This window comes from Taeniopygia guttata, chromosome 5 (genome assembly GCF_048771995.1).
Source record: "Taeniopygia guttata chromosome 5, bTaeGut7.mat, whole genome shotgun sequence".
Taxonomy (NCBI): domain Eukaryota; kingdom Metazoa; phylum Chordata; class Aves; order Passeriformes; family Estrildidae; genus Taeniopygia; species Taeniopygia guttata.
Window position 1 is genome coordinate 12,946,379 of NC_133030.1, and position 19,409 is coordinate 12,965,787.

The 19,409-nt window shown below is 63.2% G+C and overlaps 2 protein-coding genes and 1 long non-coding RNA gene across 5 annotated transcripts; all 3 read left to right on the forward strand.

Moving 5' to 3' along the window:
• The first annotated feature begins 3,705 nt into the window (after window positions 1-3,705).
• LOC140684378 (scavenger receptor cysteine-rich domain-containing protein SCART1-like) lies at window positions 3,706-7,440 on the forward strand. 3 transcript variants are annotated; one of them, XM_072930687.1, is made up of 9 exons: window positions 3,706-4,093; window positions 4,167-4,481; window positions 4,597-4,965; window positions 5,041-5,808; window positions 5,890-6,033; window positions 6,168-6,263; window positions 6,477-6,560; window positions 6,797-6,937; window positions 7,150-7,440. In XM_072930687.1, exons 1-9 carry the CDS (start codon window positions 3,742-3,744, stop codon window positions 7,233-7,235), a joined length of 2,355 nt encoding a protein of 784 aa, XP_072786788.1. In that variant the 5' UTR covers window positions 3,706-3,741; the 3' UTR covers window positions 7,236-7,440. The 3 variants fall into 3 exon arrangements, with proteins under 3 accessions (XP_072786788.1, XP_072786789.1, XP_072786787.1); XM_072930688.1 differs by having other exon boundaries at window positions 5,041-5,349; window positions 5,437-5,808; window positions 6,797-7,195; XM_072930686.1 differs by having other exon boundaries at window positions 6,797-7,195.
• Window positions 7,441-8,319: 879 nt separating this feature from the next.
• On the forward strand, window positions 8,320-18,318 carry LOC140684222 (scavenger receptor cysteine-rich type 1 protein M130-like). Its single transcript, XM_072929423.1, has 11 exons — window positions 8,320-11,125; window positions 14,472-14,789; window positions 14,878-15,198; window positions 15,263-15,565; window positions 15,639-15,953; window positions 16,099-16,482; window positions 16,558-16,866; window positions 16,954-17,550; window positions 17,699-17,794; window positions 18,008-18,091; window positions 18,227-18,318. Exons 1-11 carry the CDS (start codon window positions 10,939-10,941, stop codon window positions 18,316-18,318), a joined length of 3,006 nt encoding a protein of 1,001 aa, XP_072785524.1. The 5' UTR covers window positions 8,320-10,938.
• LOC140684385 (uncharacterized) lies at window positions 11,301-12,498 on the forward strand. Its single transcript, XR_012056592.1, has 2 exons — window positions 11,301-11,451; window positions 11,835-12,498. It is a non-coding gene; the product is annotated as an uncharacterized lncRNA (long non-coding RNA).
• Window positions 18,319-19,409: the final 1,091 nt, after the last annotated feature.

Sequence of the window (19,409 nt, forward strand, 5' to 3'; positions counted from 1 at the left end):
ATGTATAGACAAATTTGGAGAAGTTACTGCATCTTGGTTGAATGATTTGTTTGATTTTTTTTGACCTCTCACGATTGAGGAGGGAACTTTTGAAAATGGCTTTTTATATTCTAGTAGGTCTTGCCAGTCTTCTGCTTATTTTCCCAGGCCTTTTTCAATGTGTGAGGCGAGCCATGAACAGGGCTGCCAGAGAGGTGTTTTTGGTGCAACGAGAAAGGGGAGCTGTCGGAGTCCAGAGCATCCCTCTGGCTGCCCTGGATGACTCCAGCCCCTGGCAAAGGGCACAGCAAACTTGGCAGCAAATGGAAAACACCTCTGGATTCGATTTTAGCACCTAGGAGAGGCTGCTGACCTTACATGAGGAATTAAAAGCAAAAAGGGTTTGAATGATGTAATAAGTAAATTGACACGGGGTGGAAAAGCAGAATTTTGGGATTTGTTAGAATGAAATTCAGGGGTACAAGATGGAGGAACCTGGGAGTGCCCTAGCTTCTTCTTCCTTCTTCTTGTCCTCCATGTCTTGGCGTGACAGGGACACTTTTCTGTAGGTTTAGGATAGGGACACCTTGTCCAACGTAGATTTTAGGTATTGGTACAGAAATTGTAAATATTGTACACATAATTTTGGGTATACAATGTGAGAGCCGTCTGGGGCGGGAAGGAGACTGCAACGGCTTCTGTGCTAGCTGGACCTCGGCAGGTCAGAAAGAAACTCTTGTAGATAAGGAAAAAGAAACAACCTTAAAAAGTCGGCTTCACGCATTCCAGACCTCTTCTTGAGCGGCCGGGCTAGGGAAAAAGGACTTTCACACTGTCGGGGTCTTGCCCAGTGACCCCGACAGGGAGGGAGGTGCCGAGCCAGGCTGGATGCCGCTGCGGCCCTGCCTGTCCCGCAGCCTGCGCTGCCCGGCTCGGGAATGGCGGGCACGGAAGGGAAGGTGGCAGGGCCCTCACTCAGCGCAGGCTCCGCAGCGGGCAGGCGGGATGCCGGAGCTGCTGGCAGAGCTGCAGGACGCCGTGGGCTCGCAGCTCGTTGTCACTCCGGCCCGGGCAGGTGAGACGGGGCCCCTGCAGCAGCCGCGCAGCCGGGGCTGGGCAGGAGGCGCCCGCCAGCCGGCAGCTGCCCGGCCTGTGGGAGCTGGGAAACAGGGAAGGAGGGCTTTGGCCTCGGCTCCCTCGGCTGCTGCAGGTGGGAAGGGCGGAGCAGCGGCTGAGGTCCTGGCAGCAGCAGGGGCTGGTGAGGCGGCAAGAGCGCAGCCCGACCAGAGCCCTCGGGAAAGAACCTCCGAGCCCAGCGCGGGCCCGCGGAGGTATCCGTGGGGTCGGAGAGCTCCTGTCCCCTGTGGCCGGGGCAGCAGCCGCCCACCCGCCCAGGCCGCCGCCGCTGCCGTCCTGTGTCGGCCCGCAGCGCCCTGGCCCGGTGCGGGCTCGGCGCGGTGCGGGCGTGTGTGAGCGGAGCAGCCCCGGACAGCGCCCGGTGCCGCAGTGCCCGGCAGCGCGGGGGGATGGGGCAGGGCAGCTCCCGCCGCCGCCGCGGCGAGGGACCGGGACGTGCTGCCCGTGGGGAATCGCTGCGGTGCCGCCGGGTGGGGAGCAGCGGCAGTTCCCGCTGCTCCGTCTGCTCCGGGGGGGAGCCCGGGACGAGAGTCCGGGAAGTTCGGGTCGATCGCGTAAGGAAGGGTCGGGGAAAGCGGGATCCCGGCCAGGTGAGGGACCCCCTGAGAGTGACAGCGGGATACGGGGATCAGGAGGAAGAGAGACTTTAGTGTGGATTTTTTAGGTGCTTGTAATGTGAGGGGGTCAAAGCTCTTTTATATTTCCTGGGACAGCCTTGGGAGGAAGCACTTGAGGTCGTTTCTGTATTCCTGCGGTAGCAGCCAGTGGGTCTAGGGAGGGAGGGAAAGGCGACTGTGCCATGGGAAAGCTGGGCTGAAAGGGGTGAGGGAACGTGAGGTGTGGATGTCGGAGCGGGTGTTCCGGGCAGCTCCGGGGCCAGCGTGAGTGAGAGGAGCCGCAGCTGGAAGGGGCGTCGGTGCCCGCGGTGCGAGTGGATCCGTGCGTGGGGAAAGCGGCGGCAGGGAGTGCGGTGCAGGGTGAGAGCGGGCAGTTCGCTGCGGAGCGCGGCTGCCGAGCCGCAGGGGCCGGAGCGGCGGGGCAGGAACGGCGGAGCGGCGGCGTTATCGGCGGCAGCGCGGGCGTCGGGAGGCGCGTGCGGTCGCCGGCGCCGCCGGGAGCCGCCGCGGGGTGACCGCCTCCTTCCTGCCCTGGCGGCGAGGCGAGCGCGGGGCCGCAGCCGCGGCAGCAGCGCCATGTGCCAGCGCCGCCGCGAGGGACCGGGGAGCTGGCACCTGGCAGCGCCGCGCGGGGCCGGGGGCTGCTGCCACCCCCCGCGGGGGCTGCGAGCTGCCGGGAGGGGAGCGCCCCGAGCGTGGGGCCTTTGAACTTCGCAGGTGCCCGAGCTAGATGTGGTCCCGCGGAAGGTGTCGGTAGGATGTGGGCTGAAGGCTGTCGTCGCCGCCAGGAGGGCTCTTGTCGGGCTCCAGCAGCACCGTTGGAGGCCCGGGGGATGGAGGCAGGGCCCCCGCGGGGCAGGTGCAGTGGGGGGGGCTGTCTCCCCCCGGGGACATCCGGGTGGCAGCCCACTGTGGCGAAGCGTGTGACGCCAGAAGCGCAGGCGAGGCTCATATTTGGGCACGGAGCAGGTTATTGGAGGCCGCGGCCCCGCAGCCGGGAGATGAGGCGCCTGATAAAGGCTGCCCCGGTGCTGCTGCCTGCGTTGGCTCGGGCGCAGGCCTGAGGGAGCTGCCCGGCTGCGCCGGCTCGGGGCCGGTGCCGTGGGGCCGGTGCCGTGGGGCCGGTGGCGTGGGGCCGGTGGCCATGGGGCCGGTGGCGGCGCTGGGGCTGCTGCTGTGCGTGCGGCTGTGTGCGGGTGAGTGGCGGCGGGCGGGAGCGGGGCCCGCGGCGGTGGCGGGCCCGGCTCAGCAGCCCCCGTGCCGCAGGCTCCGGGCAGCTGCGTCTGGTGGGCGGCGGCGGGCGCTGTGCCGGGCGCGTGGAGGTGGAGCACGGCGGTGAGTGGGGCTCCGTGTGCGTCTACGATTTCGACTGGGAAAGTCGCTTGGCCGAGGTGGTGTGCCGGCTGCTGGGCTGCGGCCGGGTGGACAGGGAGTCCCCGTACGCCCCGTTCGGGCAGGGCACCGGGCGGATCTGGCTGCAGCCCTTCTGCCGAGGAGGTGAGAATGCGCTGGAGGAGTGTCTGCACTTTGGATGGGGACGGCACTTCTGCGGCCACGACCGGGATGCGGGGGTGACCTGCACAGGTGAGGGGACACGCTGGCCGTGCAGGGACAGGCACGTTGTGCTGGAGCATCCTGGGCAGGTCTGAGCCGTGCCGGTGCCCCTGTGCAGATGCCGGCGACCTGAGACTGGTGGGCGGCAGCAGTCCCTGTGCCGGGAGGGTGGAGGTGAAGCTGCAGGGACAGTGGGGCACGGTGGGAGACGACGTCTGGGACATGGAGGACGCCGAGGTGGTTTGCCAGCAGCTGGGCTGTGGCTCAGCTTCTGGTGCCTACCCTGCCCATGACACGTTCGGTGAAGGGAATGGGCTCATCAGCCTGTTCAGGGTGGACTGCAGTGGGTACGAGGACACGCTCTGGGACTGCGAGATCCGTGGCTGGGGACCCTATAACAGCAGCGTCCATTACTGGGACACAGCTGTTGTCTGCCAAGGTAGGAGCTGGGCTTATGTGGGCATGGGGCACTGCCTGCGCATCCCTTGACACTGGTCCTGCAGGATTCTCCCGGCTAGTCGGAGGTGATGGAGCCTGTGCCGGGCGTCTGGAGGTGCGTCGGGGCCGGGCCTGGGTCGGTGTCTGTGAGGATCAGGTGGACATGAAGGCGGCCCAGGTGGTGTGCAGGGAGCTGGGCTGCGGTGAGGCGCTCACCATCCCTGGCAGTGCTCGATTTGGGAGAGGATCAGGGTCATTGTGGGACGGTGGCTTCCAGTGCAATGGCACCGAGTCCCTGCTCAGTGCGTGTGCCCGGCGTCTGCCCCACAGCCAGGCCTGCGCCGGCCCTGCCGGCGTCATCTGCTCCGGTAAGTGCTGGGGACGGCGGGAGCTGTTGGGGTCCCTGCGGCATGGCCCCCCTGACCGCCGTTCGTGCCGCAGCCTACACGGGCTTCCGGCTGGGGAACAGCAGCTCGGGATGCTCCGGGCGAGTGGAGGTGGCAGTGAGGGGGACGTGGGGATCCGTGTGCGCCAGCGAGTGGGACCTGGCCGATGCGCACGTCCTGTGCCGCCACCTGGGCTGCGGCCGCGCCTCCAGCGTGCCCCCGGGAGGCTCCTTCGGCAGCGGGGAGGGGACACTGCGGCCGGACGCCTTCGGCTGCCATGGGAGCGAGCGGCACCCGGGCGAGTGCCCCGTGGCCGTGCTGGGGAAGCCGCCCTGTGTGCCCGGAAACGCCGCCGCCGTCAACTGCTCAGGTGTGCAAGGCGGCTCTGCGAGGAGCCTTAAGGGCTTTTGGGAGCCTGCTAAGAATTGGCAGCAGTGGATGCAGGGAACTTTTGCGATGAAGGACTGAGTCTGACCATTTTACAGGCAGTGTCGAGTCCCTGCGGCTAGTAGGGGGCGAGTCCCGATGTGATGGGTTTCTGGATTTGGCCATAGCCACTGGGGCCTGGCGCCGTGTGCCAGGAGAGGTTTCGCTCGTACGGAATTTCAACGAAGTGTGCTGGGAGCTGGGCTGTGGAGAACTGGACAGGACTGATGCTGTCCGTGGTACGATCAAACTGCAGGATGTCAACAAGAATGAGAGGTCCATCATACAAAGGGCGATTCGAACCATCATGGACAAGACCACCAGGTTGGCCCGTAGGACAATTAATGATTATTATATTTTGAATCGAGAGGATTTCATCACCACTGCACCAGCTGACATCCCTCATGGGAACTACATCACGTGCTCAGGTGGGTGTCCCGAGAAGGGCCAGAGGTGCGGGTGCCCCAAGCAGCCCCCCCAGCCCATTCCTTCCCTGCCCACAGGCAGCCGGCAGGTGAGGCTGGCGGGGAGCTCGGGGTGCTGTGCCGGGCGTGTGGAGGTCTATTCCGGGGGCAGCTGGAGCTCCGTCTGCCAGGAAGGCTGGGAGCTGCAGGACGCCGCCGTTGTCTGCCGGGAGCTGGGCTGTGGCACGGCACTGGAGGCCCCGAGCCGGGCGCGCTTCGGTGCCGGCACGGGGCCGCTGTGGCCGTACGTGCCCGACTGCTCCGGCTCCGAGGAGTCTCTCTGGGAATGCGGGCGCACGGAACGGCGCGAGTGCGGGCGCGGTGGCGGGGCAGGGGCCGTCTGCTCAGGTCGGTGCCGGGCACCCCAAGGTCAGGGCCCGGCAGAGGCCCCGGGGGGTTCCCGGCCGTGCCGTGACCCCCCCGCACCCCTTGCAGAGCAGCTCTCGGTGCGGCTGGCAGGAGGCCCTGGGCGCTGCCGGGGGTACCTGGAGGTGTCCTACAACGGCACCTGGGGCCGCGTCTGCGCCAACGGCACCAGAACCGGCACCGGCACCGCCGTCTGCCGCCAGCTGGGCTGTGGGCACCGGGGCCTGCTCTCGGCTGTCCCCACCCAGCAGCCGTCCCTGGCGTGGCTGGCCTGGGTGGGCTGTGAGGACGGGGCCCGCTCGCTCTGGGGGTGCCCCTCGGCCCCCTGGCACCTGCAGAGCTGTGGCACCGGCGGCTACGCCCAAGTGGAGTGTGAGGAGGACGGCGATGGCACCTCTGAGGGACGCACTACCCCATATCCGGAGGGTGCCACCAGCACAGGTAGCTCTGCCCGTGCCTGCATCCCCCACCGCAGGCTGGCTGGGATCCCCCTCCCCTCACTGCCTGCCTGTGTCCCCACAGGTGTCCCCAGCAGATCACCCTCAGCAGTGGCCGTGGGGACTGTGCCTGTGCCCACTGTGCTGTGCGTGGTGCTGGGGACGCTGCTGTGCCTGTCCCTGGGTGCCCTGGCCCTGCTGCTGTGCCGTGCCCGTGCCCGGCGCCGAGGTGGGTCCCGGTGGATGGGGGTGGGGACAGATCCGGTCTGGGGGTCCTGTGGAACAGCTCTGAAGGTGGCCGGGGTTGTCCGTGTGCCACCCACAGGGCCCAGGGCCCCAGGTAAGTGCTGCATCTGGTTCCAGGCCCTGGCAGAGCTGCAGATGCCATCTCCAACGCTGTCTACGAGGAGCTGGATTACAAAGCCGTGCCAGAGTACCAGGAGGTGCCCACTCCCCCAGGTGGGTGCCGCCCTTGTGCCCCGGCTGTGCTCGGAGTGAAGGCTCTGCCTGACAGCCCCACGGCACCTCCGGGTCCCGGTGGCCCTGCTGTGGTTCCTGGCCATGGGCTGTGGGTGCCCCTGGGTGCCACAGCAGCCCTGCTCTGTAGCGTGAGGTTCTGTCACCTGCGGAGCCGCTTGTGGCCACCCCCAAGTCCCTGTTTGTCCCCTGCAGGTTCCCTGTCGGAGGGACGGGTGAAGAAGCTGCCGTATTACACCGGGGACAGCGTGGAGGGGAGTGACACCGAGGCCGCCCCAGGTAGGGCCACAGGGCAGGAGCCCAGCAGGGAGAGCTGGGGACAGGGGGCACACCCAGGCTGGGGGGCTGAGGGGACAAATCCTTCCCCCCTTGTTAGTGTGCAGAGAGACATCGCCTTTCCCTGTGGGACCACAGGGCCTCCAGCAGCTGCCCAGTGGAAAGGCTGGCAAGGATGGCACAGCCAGAGCCCTGCCAGGGACACTGGTCACTGCCATGGACCCCTCTGATTTTCCCAGATCCCCCTGCCCGGCCCGAGCAAGGAACCCCGGAGGGCTACGACGATGTCCTGGATGTGCCACAGGAGGCCCCTGCTCCCAGCACTGGGGACAGCTCTGAGGGAGTGACACGGCAGAAATCGATCTGTGTCCTCCCCACAGGTGAGAGGGCTCACAGCTGCCCTGTCCCCTCTGCAGAGCCACTCCAGGGCAGGGTTTGTGTGTGGGGGCAGGCAGGGCCCCAGCACAGATCCATGGGTGCTGTGCTCTGACCCCCGGTGGGGTCCGTCAGGGGGGACAGGGAGCTGCCTGCCCCTCAGGCACCTTTCCGTGCTGTGCCCAAGGTGGGATCTGCTCCCCTCCATGTCCCCCAGGAGCAACAACAGACTTCTCAGATCCGAGCCCTGGGAACACGCACTATGATGATGTGGGCAGCAGCGCCCCAGCGACACTGCCATGAGGATGTCCTGGCCATGCCACAGCCCAGGGGACACGTGTGTGGCAGTGCGGTGGGGCCCTGTGCCCAGGGAGGTCTGGCCCTGCCCATGGAAGTCATCCCTCGCTGTGCAGCGCTGCAGGAAAGCAGCTCCTGTGTAGGGATTTCCTTTGATTTCAGTTTAAATTTCCATTTTTCCTTATTAAAAGCCAAACTGGTCAGAAACTCACTCCCATGCCTGGAAGCTCATTCTGGGGCTGGCACTTCCATCCCATGTACGCTTTTGGTTGGCGATGTGAGGCAGGAACTGGAAGCAGAAACACATCCCTGGGGATGGTGGGCTGAGGGGGGAGGGCAGAGGAGGATTGCTGGGCTTGTCTGCAGGGCCTTTATTTATCGCTGCCAAATGCACAGAAGCGATGCCAGCAACAGCGAGGGGAAAAGGGAGAGGGCAGGAGCCGGAGCCCACCCCGCAGGTGCCGCAGGATCTCCTCCCCGTGCCCCGCGGGTGGGGCAGGCTCAGCCCCACTCTCAGCGCCGAGAGCTGGGCTGGGAAGGGCTCTGGTTGTTGGAAGGACTTTTCCTAAAGGAGGGGAGGTCTCCTGAAGGAGGGGAGCGCCTTCCTGTCCCCCGGCAGCAGCCCGCGGTGGCAGGGCGGCCGGGCCATGGCCCCTGGCTGCGGCACGTCGTGCTCCAGGAGGCTCCCGATCTTCAGGGCGGGCTGCAGAGCCCGGAGGGCGTCCAGTTCCTGCAGCAGGGCCTGGCTGAAGCCGTCCGTGCTCAGCCTGGGCGTGGAGGAGGCAGGAGAAGAGGAGAAGGTGCTGGAGCTTGTGGCGAGGTGTCAGAGTCCAGAGCATCCCTCTGGCTGCCCTGGATGACTCGAGCCCCTGGCAAAGAGCCCAGGAACCTTGGCAGCAAACGGTAAACACCTCTGGATTCGAGTTTAGCCTGTGGGAGAGGCTGGCGAACTTACATGAGGAATTACACGCAAAAAGGGTTTGAATGATGTCATAAGGAAATTGACACAGAGTGGAAAAGTAGAATTTTGGGATTTGTTAGAATGAAATTCAGGGGTACAAGATGGAGGAACCTGGGTGTGCCCTAGCTTCTTCTTCCTTCTTCTTGTCCTCCATGTCTTGCTGTGATAGTGACACTTTTCTATTGGTTAACGATAGGGAAACTTGTCAAACGTAGATTTTAGGCATTGGTACGGGAATTGTAAACTCTGTAGATGTAATTATGGGTCTATAATGTGGGAGCCGCCTGGGGCGGGAAGGAGACTGCCACGGCTTCTGTGCTAGCTGGACCTCGGCAGGTCAGAAAGAAACTCTTCTAGATAAGGGAAAAGAAACAACCTTGAAAAGTTGGCTTCACGCATTCCAGACCTCTTCTTCAGCGCCTGGGCTAGTGAAAAAGGACTTTCACACTGTTGGGGTCTTGCCCAGTGACCCCAACAGTTTTGGCCTCTCTGGGTGGGCACGGAGCTCACCAGAAGTGCTGAACATCTGACCCTAGCCTAACTAGAAAACTCCCTGTAGAGGACGGCCCGAACCCTTGCCGAGTGCAACATTCTTCATACTCAACTCGGAAAGGAGAAGATCCAAGGGCCCTGGGTGTTTCCACCTGTTACCTGCTGGACAGAGACCAGGAAAGCTTCTGGACTGATTTTGCAGACGCCGCCGCTATTGGGCGAGGACCGAAGTGGGTTTCAGGAGATACGTGAAACCCTGCCGGACTCTGATGCAAGCAGACACTGAATCTGAGAACAAAGAGGCAAGCACGCAGACGTGAGAGGACATCCACAAACATCTCTTCAATCCAGAATTTCAGGACTTGGGTGTCATTGCCTTGCAAAGTCAAAATGTTGTTTTTGTGCTTCATTCTGTTGTCAATTGCCTTAGGCAATTCCATTGCCTTGGGTAATTCGGCAGATTTTCCCATGCTCCAACCAAAAGAAAACGTTTGGGAAACTTTGGCCAATGCAGCAGGTTTGGACACCATCTGCTTGACACGTTCAAGACTGAAAAAACCATTTTCAACATGTCTTCTGAGCTTGCCAGTGAGTGAATGGCCAATTCCAAAGAACATCCCTCCCAAGGTTTCACAGGTCATTCCGAATCCTGTGGACGGATGGGAGGTTTGGACACATTTTCTCCCAATGGTTCCTTTTGAACCTCAAGAATTGGAAATTCTTGGTTCAGTGACAATGAATTTTTGTATAGAATTTGGCATTTCAGGAATGATGCAAACAAATAATAAAATGATAGATGTCGCCCCAAATAATTTCATTTCCAGAAATGCCTCTTCTTGGTGTAATTACACCAAGGTGTCAAACAGACCATCCCACCAAGCCCCAGCGCAATTGCCACAAGGGGTCTTTTTCATTTGTGGGGACAGGATTTGGCCTGCTATCCCTGCAAATGCCACAGGCGGTCCATGCAGCATTGGAAAACTTTCATTGCTACCACCCGATTTGACAATCTTGAGAGGGAAAAAGCATAGAGGGAAAAGAAATATTAAAAAATATGATCCAAAGTGTGATGATAATGCTTATACATGGAACAAGGCTCAGAGAACTGTGGCTGCAATATTCTCGCCACAAGCAGCATCAGGGGTAGCCGTGACTCACCTGGATCGGATGGGGTGTTGGTTGAGCAAACACGCTCGTGCTGTCTCTCTTGCACTGAGTGACGTGCTAACAGATGTCAACAGTGGAAGACGGGCAACTCTTCAGAACAGAGCAGCAATTGATTATTTATTGCAGACACATGGGCACGGGTGTGAAGAATTTGAAGGCATGTGCTGCATGAACTTGCCAGATCATTTTAAATCAATCCATGAAAACATGAAACAATTGCAGGAAGGTATAGACAAATTTGGAGAAGTTACTGGATCTTGGTTGAATGATTCGTTTGATTTTTTTTGACCTCTCACCATTGAGGAGGGATCTTTTGAAAATGGCTTTTTATATTTTAGTAGGGCTTTTCATTTTTCTGCTCATTTTTCCATGCTTTTTTCAATGTGTGCGGCGAGCCGTGAAGAGGGCTGCCAGGGAGGTGTTTTTGGTGCAACGAGAAAGGGGAGCTGTTGGAGTCCAGAGCATCCCTCTGGCTGCCCTGGATGACTTGAGCCCCTGGCAAAGGGCACAGTAACCTTGGCAGCAAATGGAAAACACCTCTGGATTCGATTTTAGCACCTAGGAGAGGGTGCTGACCTTACATGAGGAATTACAAACAAAAAGGGTTTGAATGATGTCATAAGGAAATTGACACAGGGTGGAAAAGTAGAATTTTGGGATTTGTTAGAATGAAATTCAGGGGTAGAAGATGGGGAACCTGGGCATGCCCTAGCTTCTTCTTCCTTCTTCTTGTCCTCCATGTCTTGGCGTGACAGTGACACTTTTCTGTAGGTTTAGGATAGGGAAACTTGTCCAATGTCGATTTGATGTATTGGTACAGAAATTGTAAATATTGTACACATAATTTTGGGTATACAATGTGAGAGCCGCCTGGGGCGGGAAGGAGACTGCAACGGCTTCTGTGCTAGCTGGACCTCGGCAGGTCAGAAAGAAACTCTTGTAGATAAGGAAAAAGAAACAACCTTGAAAAGTCGGCTTCAAGCATTCCAGACCTCTTCTTCAGCGGCCGGGCTAGGGAAAAAGCACTTTCACACTGTCGGGGTCTTGCCCAGTGACCCCGACAGGGAGGGAGGTGCCGAGCCAGGCTGGATGCCGCTGCGGCCCTGCCTGTCCCGCAGCCTGCGCTGCCCGGCTCGGGAATGGCGGGCACGGAAGGGAAGGTGGCAGGGCCCTCACTCAGCGCAGGCTCCGCAGCGGGCAGGCGGGATGCCGGAGCTGCTGGCAGAGCTGCAGGACGCCGTGGGCTCGCAGCTCGTTGTCACTCCGGCCCGGGCAGGTGAGACGGGGCCCCTGCAGCAGCCGCGCAGCCGGGGCTGGGCAGGAGGCGCCCGCCAGCCGGCAGCTGCCCGGCCTGTGGGAGCTGGGAAACAGGCAAGGAGGATGTCGTGGTTTGACACGGAAAAATAATTTTTCCAGTCGAAGAGGTCAATTTGGACATTGATCAATTGAAGGTAGGCACGCCTCTGAGAACACAGAGGCCTTAAAAGCAGAATTCCCAGGAGAACTCACTCTCTTGGGTTCCGGTCAGTGGTCAGTGCAGGACTCTCCCCTGCCCGGCCACGAGCTGGGTGGGGGAGGGGAGAAGCCATGTGGCCTTTGGAGGTAGGCCCAAGGATGGAGGGACTGGAACCGGGCTGGGCCCCTGCAGATAGAAGGGTGGAGAAAATCTGGGATGTCTCCATTCCTCCCAGAGTCTGTCTCTCCCAAGAGAGAAAAAGAGACGGCGCTGGTTTTGCCAGCAGTTCACCGCGGGGAAGGAGAAGAGCGGGGGGCCGCCTGTGGGAGCTGGAGCCTGGGCAGCAAGCCACCTCTGGGAGTCGGGACTTATAACTCTTCCTAAGAAATGAAAGCTTTGTGAAATTTTTCTCCTCCTTGGTTTGAAAAGAGAGGAAGAGAGACAACCTGGGACCTGGGATGTAGGAAGGAGAAATTCTAGGTGGGAGGAGATGATGGAGTGGCTTTTTGGCTGGACTTTTTCTTGGTAGCCACAGATTGAACTGATCTTCTCCTCCAAGAGAGACTGTATTTTAGGAGGATGCTGGTGAGCCGAAGAGACCTGCTTCAGCTGGGAAAAGACAGAAGTGGAGCGAACAAAGAAAAGTTAAGGAGGTTTGTGGTGATGCCCCCTGTCTTCGCAGAGGAAGAAGAGAAGATCTCTGTTCTTGGATTCTCGGCCGCAGGGGAAAATGGGGGGGACTGTTGGTCCCAAAAATGAAAAACTGAACTGTTGTTTTTTCCCCTCTTGGCAGGGCATCCTTGAAAGGAAAAATCCTAAAAGCAGTCTGTCTATCCATGCATTGGTGGTGAGAGCACTGTGCATGGAAAGGAGAGGGTCACCACTGGCAAACTTTTTCTCCGGGCAGTGCCATGTGGTGACATGGAAGCACAGGATGTGGCAGCTGTGTTTCTTGGGGGGTCTGTGGCACAAGAGAGAGACTCCTCTGTCCCTGCAGATGGACTGGGTGTTGATTATCTGGAGGGTGGAAACCTGATTGGGGTCCAGATTGTGTCTCACTGTGGTTTGTTGGAGTTGGGTGGTGGGAGGAGGAATGCTTTGGAAGGTTTTCATTTTGAATTGTGTGTGGTTTTTTTTTCCCCTCTTTTATAGTAGCATAGTGGTAGTAGTTTAATAAAGTTTTTTTCTTGTTATTAGGCTTAGGCCTGCTTTGCTCTGTCCTCGATCGTGTTTCAAAGCATTCAGTTAAGAGATTGCATTTTCATGGGGGGGCACTGGCATTGTGCCAGTGTCAAACCATGACAGAGGGCTTTGGCCTCGGCTCCCTCGGCTGCTGCAGGTGGGAAGGGCGGAGCAGCAGCTGAGGTCCTGGCAGCAGCAGGGGCTGGTGAGGCGGCAAGAGCGCAGCCCGACCAGAGCCCTCGGGAAAGAAGCTCCGAGCCCACCGCGGGCCCGCGGAGGTATCCGTGGGGTCAGAGAGCTCCTGTCCCCTGCGGCCGGGGCAACAGCCGCCCACCCGCCCAGGCCGCCGCCGCTGCCCTCCTGTGTCGGCCCGCAGCGCCCTGGCCCGGTGCGGGCTCGGCGCGGTGCGGGCGTGTGTGAGCGGAGCAGCCCCGGACAGCGCCCGGTGCCGCAGTGCCCGGCAGCGCGGGGGGATGGGGCAGGGCAGCTCCCGCCGCCGCCGCCGCGGCGAGGGACCGGGACGTGCTGCCCGTGGGGAATCGCTGCGGTGCCGCCGGGTGGGGAGCAGCGGCAGTTCCCGCTGCTCCGTCTGCTCCGGGGGGAGCCCGGGACGAGAGTCCGGGAAGTTCGGGTCGATCGCGTAAGGAAGGGTCGGGGAAAGCGGGATCCCGGCCAGGTACGGGACCCCCTGAGAGTGACAGCGGGATACGGGGATCAGGAGGAAGAGAGACTTTAGTGTGAATTTTTTTGGTGCTTGTAATGTGAGGGGGTCAAAGCCCTTTTATATTTCCTGGAACAGCCTTGGGAGGAAGCACATGGGGTCGTTTCTGTATTCCTGCGGTAGGAGCCAGTGGATTTAGGGAGGGAGGGAAAGGCGACTGTGCCATGGGAAAGCTGTGCTGAAAGGGGTGAGGGAACGTGAGGTGTGGATGTCGGAGCGGGTGTTCCGGGCAGCTCCGGGGCCAGCGTGAGTGAGAGGAGCCGCAGCTGGAAGGGGCGTCGGTGCCCGCGGTGCGAGTGGATCCGTGCGTGGGGAAAGCGGCGGCAGGGAGTGCGGTGCAGGGTGAGAGCGGGCAGTTCGCTGCGGAGCGCGGCTGCCGAGCCGCAGGGGCCGGAGCGGCGGGGCAGGGGCGGCGGAGCGGCGGCGTTATCGGCGGCAGCGCGGGCGTCGGGAGGCGCGTGCGGTCGCCGGCGCCGCCGGGAGCCGCCGCGGGGTGACCGCCTCCTTCCTGCCCTGGCGGCGAGGCGAGCGCGGGGCCGCAGCCGCGGCAGCAGCGCCATGTGCCAGCGCCGCCGCGAGGGACCGGGGAGCTGGCACCTGGCAGCGCCGCGCGGGGCCGGGGGCTGCTGCCACCCCCCGCGGGGGCTGCGAGCTGCCGGGAGGGGAGCGCCCCGAGCGTGGGGCCTTTGAACTTCGCAGGTGCCCGAGCTAGATGTGGTCCCGCGGAAGGTGTCGGTAGGATGTGGGCTGAAGGCTGTCGTCGCCGCCAGGAGGGCTCTTGTCGGGCTCCAGCAGCACCGTTGGAGGCCCGGGGGATGGAGGCAGGGCCCCCGCGGGGCAGGTGCAGTGGGGGGGCTGCCTCCCCCCGGGGACATCCGGGTGGCAGCCCACTGTGGCGAAGCGTGTGACGCCAGAAGCGCAGGCGAGGCTCATATTTGGGCACGGAGCAGGTTATTGGAGGCCGCGGCCCCGCAGCCGGGAGATGAGGCGCCTGATAAAGGCTGCCCCGGTGCTGCTGCCTGCGTTGGCTCGGGCGCAGGCCTGAGGGAGCTGCCCCGGCTGCGCCGGCTCGGGGCCGGTGGCCGTAGGGCCGGTGCCGTGGGGCCGGTGCCGTGGGGCCGGTGGCGTGGGGCCGGTGGCCATGGGGCCGGTGGCGGCGCTGGGGCTGCTGCTGTGCGTGCGGCTGTGTGCGGGTGAGTGGCGGCGGGCGGGAGCGGGGCCCGCGGCGGTGGCGGGCCCGGCTCAGCAGCCCCCGTGCCGCAGGCTCCGGGCAGCTGCGTCTGGTGGGCGGCGGCGGGCGCTGTGCCGGGCGCGTGGAGGTGGAGCACGGCGGTGAGTGGGGCTCCGTGTGCGTCTACGATTTCGACTGGGAACCTCGCTGGGCCGCGGTGGTGTGCCGGCAGCTGGGCTGCGGCCGAGTGGCCAGGGCGTCCCCGTACGCCAGGTTTGGGCAGGGCACCGGGCGGATCTGGATGCAGCCCTTCTGCCGAGGAGGTGAGAGTGCGCTGGAGGAGTGTCCACACTTGGGATGGGGACTGCACTTCTGCGGCCACGAGCGGGATGTGGGGGTGACCTGCACAGGTGAGGGGACACGCTGGCCGTGCTGGGACAGGCACGTTGTGCTGGAGCATCCTGGGCAGGTCTGAGCCGTGCCGGTGCCCCTGTGCAGATGCCGTGGAGCTGAGGCTGGTGGGCGGCAGCAGTCCCTGTGCCGGGAGGGTGGAGGTGAAGCTGCAGGGACAGTGGGGCTCGGTGGGAGACGACGTCTGGGACATGGAGGACGCCGAGGTGGTTTGCCGACAGCTGGGCTGTGGCTCGGCTTCTGGTGCCTACTCTGCCCATGACACGTTCGGTCAAGGGAATGGGCTCATCAGCCTGGCCAGGGTGGACTGCGGTGGGTACGAGGCCATGCTCTGGGACTGTGAGATCCGTAACTGGGGACCCTATAAATTCTTCAACCATTACTGGGACACAGCTGTTGTCTGCCAAGGTAGGAGCTGGGCTTATGGGGGCACGGGGCACTGCCTGCGCATCCCTTGACACTGGTCCTGCAGGATTATCCCGGCTAGTCGGAGGTGATGGAGCCTGTGCCGGGCGTCTGGAGTTGCGTTGGGGCCAGGCCTGGGTCGGTGTCTGTGAGGATCAGGTGGACATGAAGGCGGCCCAGGTGGTGTGCAGGGAGCTGGGCTGCGGTGAGGCGCTCGCCATCCCTGGCAGCGCTCGATTTGGGAGAGGATCAGGGTCATTGTGGGACGGTGGCTTCCAGTGCAATGGCACCGAGTCCCTGCTCAGTGCGTGTGCCCGGCGTCTGCCCCTCAGCCAGGCCTGCGCCGGCCCTGCCAGCGTCATCTGCTCCGGTAAGTGCTGGGGACGGCGGGAGCTGTTGGGGTCCCTGCGGCATGGCCCCCCTGACCGCCGTTCGTGCCGCAGCCTACACGGGCTTCCGGCTGGGGAACAGCAGCTCGGGATGCTCCGGGCGAGTGGAGGTGGCAGTGAGGGGGACGTGGGGATCCGTGTGCGCCAGCGAGTGGGACCTGGCCGATGCGCACGTCCTGTGCCGCCACCTGGGCTGCGGCCGCGCCTCCAGCGTGCCCCCGGGAGGCTCCTTCGGCAGCGGGGAGGGGACACTGCGGCCGGACGCCTTCGGCTGCCACGGGAGCGAGCGGCACCCGGGCGAGTGCCCCGTGGCCGTGCTGGGGAAGCCGCCCTGTGTGCCCGGAAACGCCGCCGCCGTCAACTGCTCAGGTGTGCAAGGCGGTTCTGAGAGGAGCCTTAAGGGCTTTTGGGAGCCTGCTAAGAATTGGCAGCAGTGGATGCCGGATATATTTTGGACTGAAGTTCCATCTGAGGCAGGTGCTACAGCTCCGTGGCTCTGCTGCTGAATTTGCAGGTGCTGGCTTTGTCACGACCCTGCAGCTGGTGGATGGTCAGAGCTTGTGTGATGGGCGGCTGGAGGAGGCCATAACCAGCCCAGCCTGGCGCCGTGTGCCGCTGGAGCAGTGGAAGTCATGGGATGTCAACGCGGTATGTTCTGTGCTGGGCTGTGGCCAAGCCAGGGATGTTTATTCTGCCTTGGGTACGGCTGCTGCATTGAGCAGCAGCCCCAGCCTGGTGGAACTCAGGACTGACGAGATGGACGGCGTTTTGGACGTGGGCTCTGCACTGACCGGCAGCCCTGAGGAGATGGATGACCAGCTGGAGGTGATGGGCGATGTCTCAGGGATGGGCCCTGCGCTGAACAGCAGCGTGGAGGAGATGGCCATCACCTGCTCAGGTGGGTGTCCTGAGAAGGGCCAGAGGTGCGGGTGCCCCAAGCAGCCCCCCCAGCCCATTCCTTCCCGGCCCACAGGCAGCCGGCAGGTGAGGCTGGCGGGGAGCTCGGGGCGCTGTGCCGGGCGTGTGGAGGTCTATTCCGGGGGCAGCTGGAGCTCCGTCTGCCAGGAAGGCTGGGAGCTGCAGGACGCCGCCGTTGTCTGCCGGGAGCTGGGCTGTGGCACGGCACTGGAGGCCCCGAGCCGGGCGCGCTTCGGTGCCGGCACGGGGCCGCTGTGGCCGTACGTGCCCGACTGCTCCGGCTCCGAGGAGTCTCTCTGGGAATGCGGGCGCACGGAACGGCGCGAGTGCGGGCGCGGTGGCGGGGCAGGGGCCGTCTGCTCAGGTCGGTGCCGGGCACCCCAAGGTCAGGGCCCGGCAGAGGCCCCGGGGGGTTCCCGGCCGTGCCGTGACCCCCCCGCACCCCTTGCAGAGCAGCTCTCGGTGCGGCTGGCAGGAGGCCCTGGGCGCTGCCGGGGGTACCTGGAGGTGTCCTACAACGGCACCTGGGGCCGCGTCTGCGCCAACGGCACCAGAACTGGCACCGCCGCCGCCGTCTGCCGCCAGCTGGGCTGTGGGCACCTGGGCCGGCTCTCGGCTGTCCCCACCCAGCAGCCGTCCCTGGCGTGGCTGGCCTGGGTGGGCTGTGAGGACGGGGCCCGCTCGCTCTGGGAGTGCCCCTCGGCCCCCTGGCACCTGCAGAGCTGTGGCACCAGCGGCTACGCCCAAGTGGAGTGTGAGGAGGACAGCGATGGCACCTCTGAGGGACGCACTACCCCATATCCGGAGGGTGCCACCAGCACAGGTAGCTCTGCCCGTGCCTGCATCCCCCACCGCAGGCTGGCTGGGATCCCCCTCCCCTCACTGCCTGCCTGTGTCCCCACAGGTGTCCCCAGCAGATCGCCCTCAGCAGTGGCTGTGGGGACTGTGCCTGTGCCCACTGTGCTGTGCGTGGTGCTGGGGACGCTGCTGTGCCTGTCCCTGGGTGCCCTGGCCCTGCTGCTGTGCCGTGCCCGTGCCCGGCGCCGAGGTGTGTCCCGGTGGATGGGGGTGGGGACAGATCCGGTCTGGGCGTCCAGAGGCTCCTGTCCTGTGGAACAGCTCTGAAGGTGGCCGGGGTGATCGCGGTGCCACCCACAGGACCCAGGGCCCCAGGTAAGTGCTGCATCTGGTTCCAGGCCCTGGCAGAGCTGCAGATGCCATCTCCAACGCTGTCTACGAGGAGCTGGATTACAAAGCCGTGCCAGAGTACCAGGAGGTGCCCACTTCCCCAGGTGGGTGCCGCCCTTGTGCCCCGGCTGTGCTCGGAGTGAAGGCTCTGCCTGACAGCCCCACGGCACCTCCGGGTCCTGGTGGCCCTGCTGTGGTTCCTGGCCATGGGCTGTGGGTGTCCCTGGGTGCCACAGCAGCCCTGCTCTGTAGAGTGAGGTTCTGTCACCTGCGGAGCCGCTTGTGGCCACCCCCAAGTCCCTGTTTGTCCCCTGCAGGTTCCCTGTCGGAGGGACGGGTGAAGAAGCTGCCGTATTACACCGGGGACAGCGTGGAGGGGAGTGACACTGAGGCTGCCCCAGGTAGGGCCACAGGGCAGGAGCCCAGCAGGGAGAGCTGGGGACAGGGGGCACACCCAGGCTGGGGGGCTGAGGGGACAAATCCTTTCCCCCTTGTTAGTGTGCAGAGAGACATCGCCTTTCCCTGTGGGACCACAGGGCCTCCAGCAGCTGCCCAGTGGAAAGGCTGGCGGGGGTGCCACAGCCAGAGCCCTGCCGGGGACACTGGTCACTGCCATGGAGCCCTCTGATTTTCCCAGATCCCCCTGCCCGGCCCGAGCAAGGAACCCCGGAGGGCTACGACGATGTCCTGGATGTGCCACAGGAGGCCCCTGCTCCCAGCACTGGGGACATCTCTGAGGGAGTGGCACGGCAAAAGTCGATCTGTGTCCTGCCCACAGGTGAGAGGGCTTACAGCTGCCCTGTCCCCTCTGCAGAGCCACTCCAGGGCAGGGTTTGTGTGTGGGGGCAGGCAGGGCCCCAGCAAAGATCCATGGGTGCTGTGCTCTGACCCCCGGTGGGGTCCGTCAGGGGGGACAGGGAGCTGCCTGCCCCTCAGGCACCTTTCCGTGCTGTGCCCAAGGTGGGATCTGCTCCCCTCCATGTCCCCCAGGAGCAACAACAGACTTCTCAGATCCGAGCCCAGGGAACACGGACTATGATGATGTGGGCAGCAGCGCCCCGGCGACACTGCCATGAGGATGTCCTGGCCATGCCACAGCCCTGGGGACACGTGTGTGGCAGTGCGGTGGGGCCCTGTGCCCAGGGAGGTCTGGCCCTGCCCATAGAAGTCATCCCTCGCTGTGCAGCGCTGCAGGAAAGCAGCTCCTGTGTAGGGATTTCCTTTGATTTCAGTTTAAATTTCCATTTTTCCTTATTAAAAGCCTAACTGGTCAGAAACTCACTCCCAGGCCTGGAAGCTCATTCTGGGGCTGGCACTTCCATCCCGTGTACGCTTTTGGTTGGTGATGTGAGGCAGGAACTGGAAGCAGAAACACATCCCTGGGGATGGTGGGCTGAGGGGGGAGGGCAGAGGAGGATTGCTGGGCTTGTCTGCAGGGCCTTTATTTATTGCTGCCAAATGCACAGAAGCGATGCCAGCAACAGCGAGGGGAAAAGGGAGAGGGCAGGAGCCGGAGCCCACCCCGCAGGTGCCGCAGGATCTCCTCCCCGTGCCCTGCGGGTGGGGCAGGCTCAGCCCCACTCTCAGCGCCGAGAGCTGGGCTGGGAAGGGCTCTGGTTGTTGGAAGGACTTTTCCTAAAGGAGGGGAGGTCTCCTGAAGGAGGGGAACGCCTTCCTGCCCCCCGGCAGCAGCCCGCGGTGGCAGGGCGGCCGGGCCAT

Bases quoted from the DNA above. Each gene is read 5' to 3' on its own strand.
- LOC140684378 (XM_072930686.1), top strand. From the start codon at position 3,742: ATGTGGGCATGGGGCACTGCCTGCGCATCCCTTGACACTGGTCCTGCA. The intron at 4,482-4,596 runs GTGTGCAAGGCG...ACCATTTTACAG, and splicing joins CGCCGCCGTCAACTGCTCAG to GCAGTGTCGAGTCCCTGCGG. The intron at 4,966-5,040 runs GTGGGTGTCCCG...CCCTGCCCACAG, and splicing joins GAACTACATCACGTGCTCAG to GCAGCCGGCAGGTGAGGCTG.
- LOC140684222 (XM_072929423.1), top strand. From the start codon at position 10,939: ATGCCGCTGCGGCCCTGCCTGTCCCGCAGCCTGCGCTGCCCGGCTCGG. The intron at 15,199-15,262 runs GTAGGAGCTGGG...CTGGTCCTGCAG, and splicing joins CACAGCTGTTGTCTGCCAAG to GATTATCCCGGCTAGTCGGA. The intron at 18,092-18,226 runs GTAGGGCCACAG...GTGGGACCACAG, and splicing joins TGACACTGAGGCTGCCCCAG to GGCCTCCAGCAGCTGCCCAG.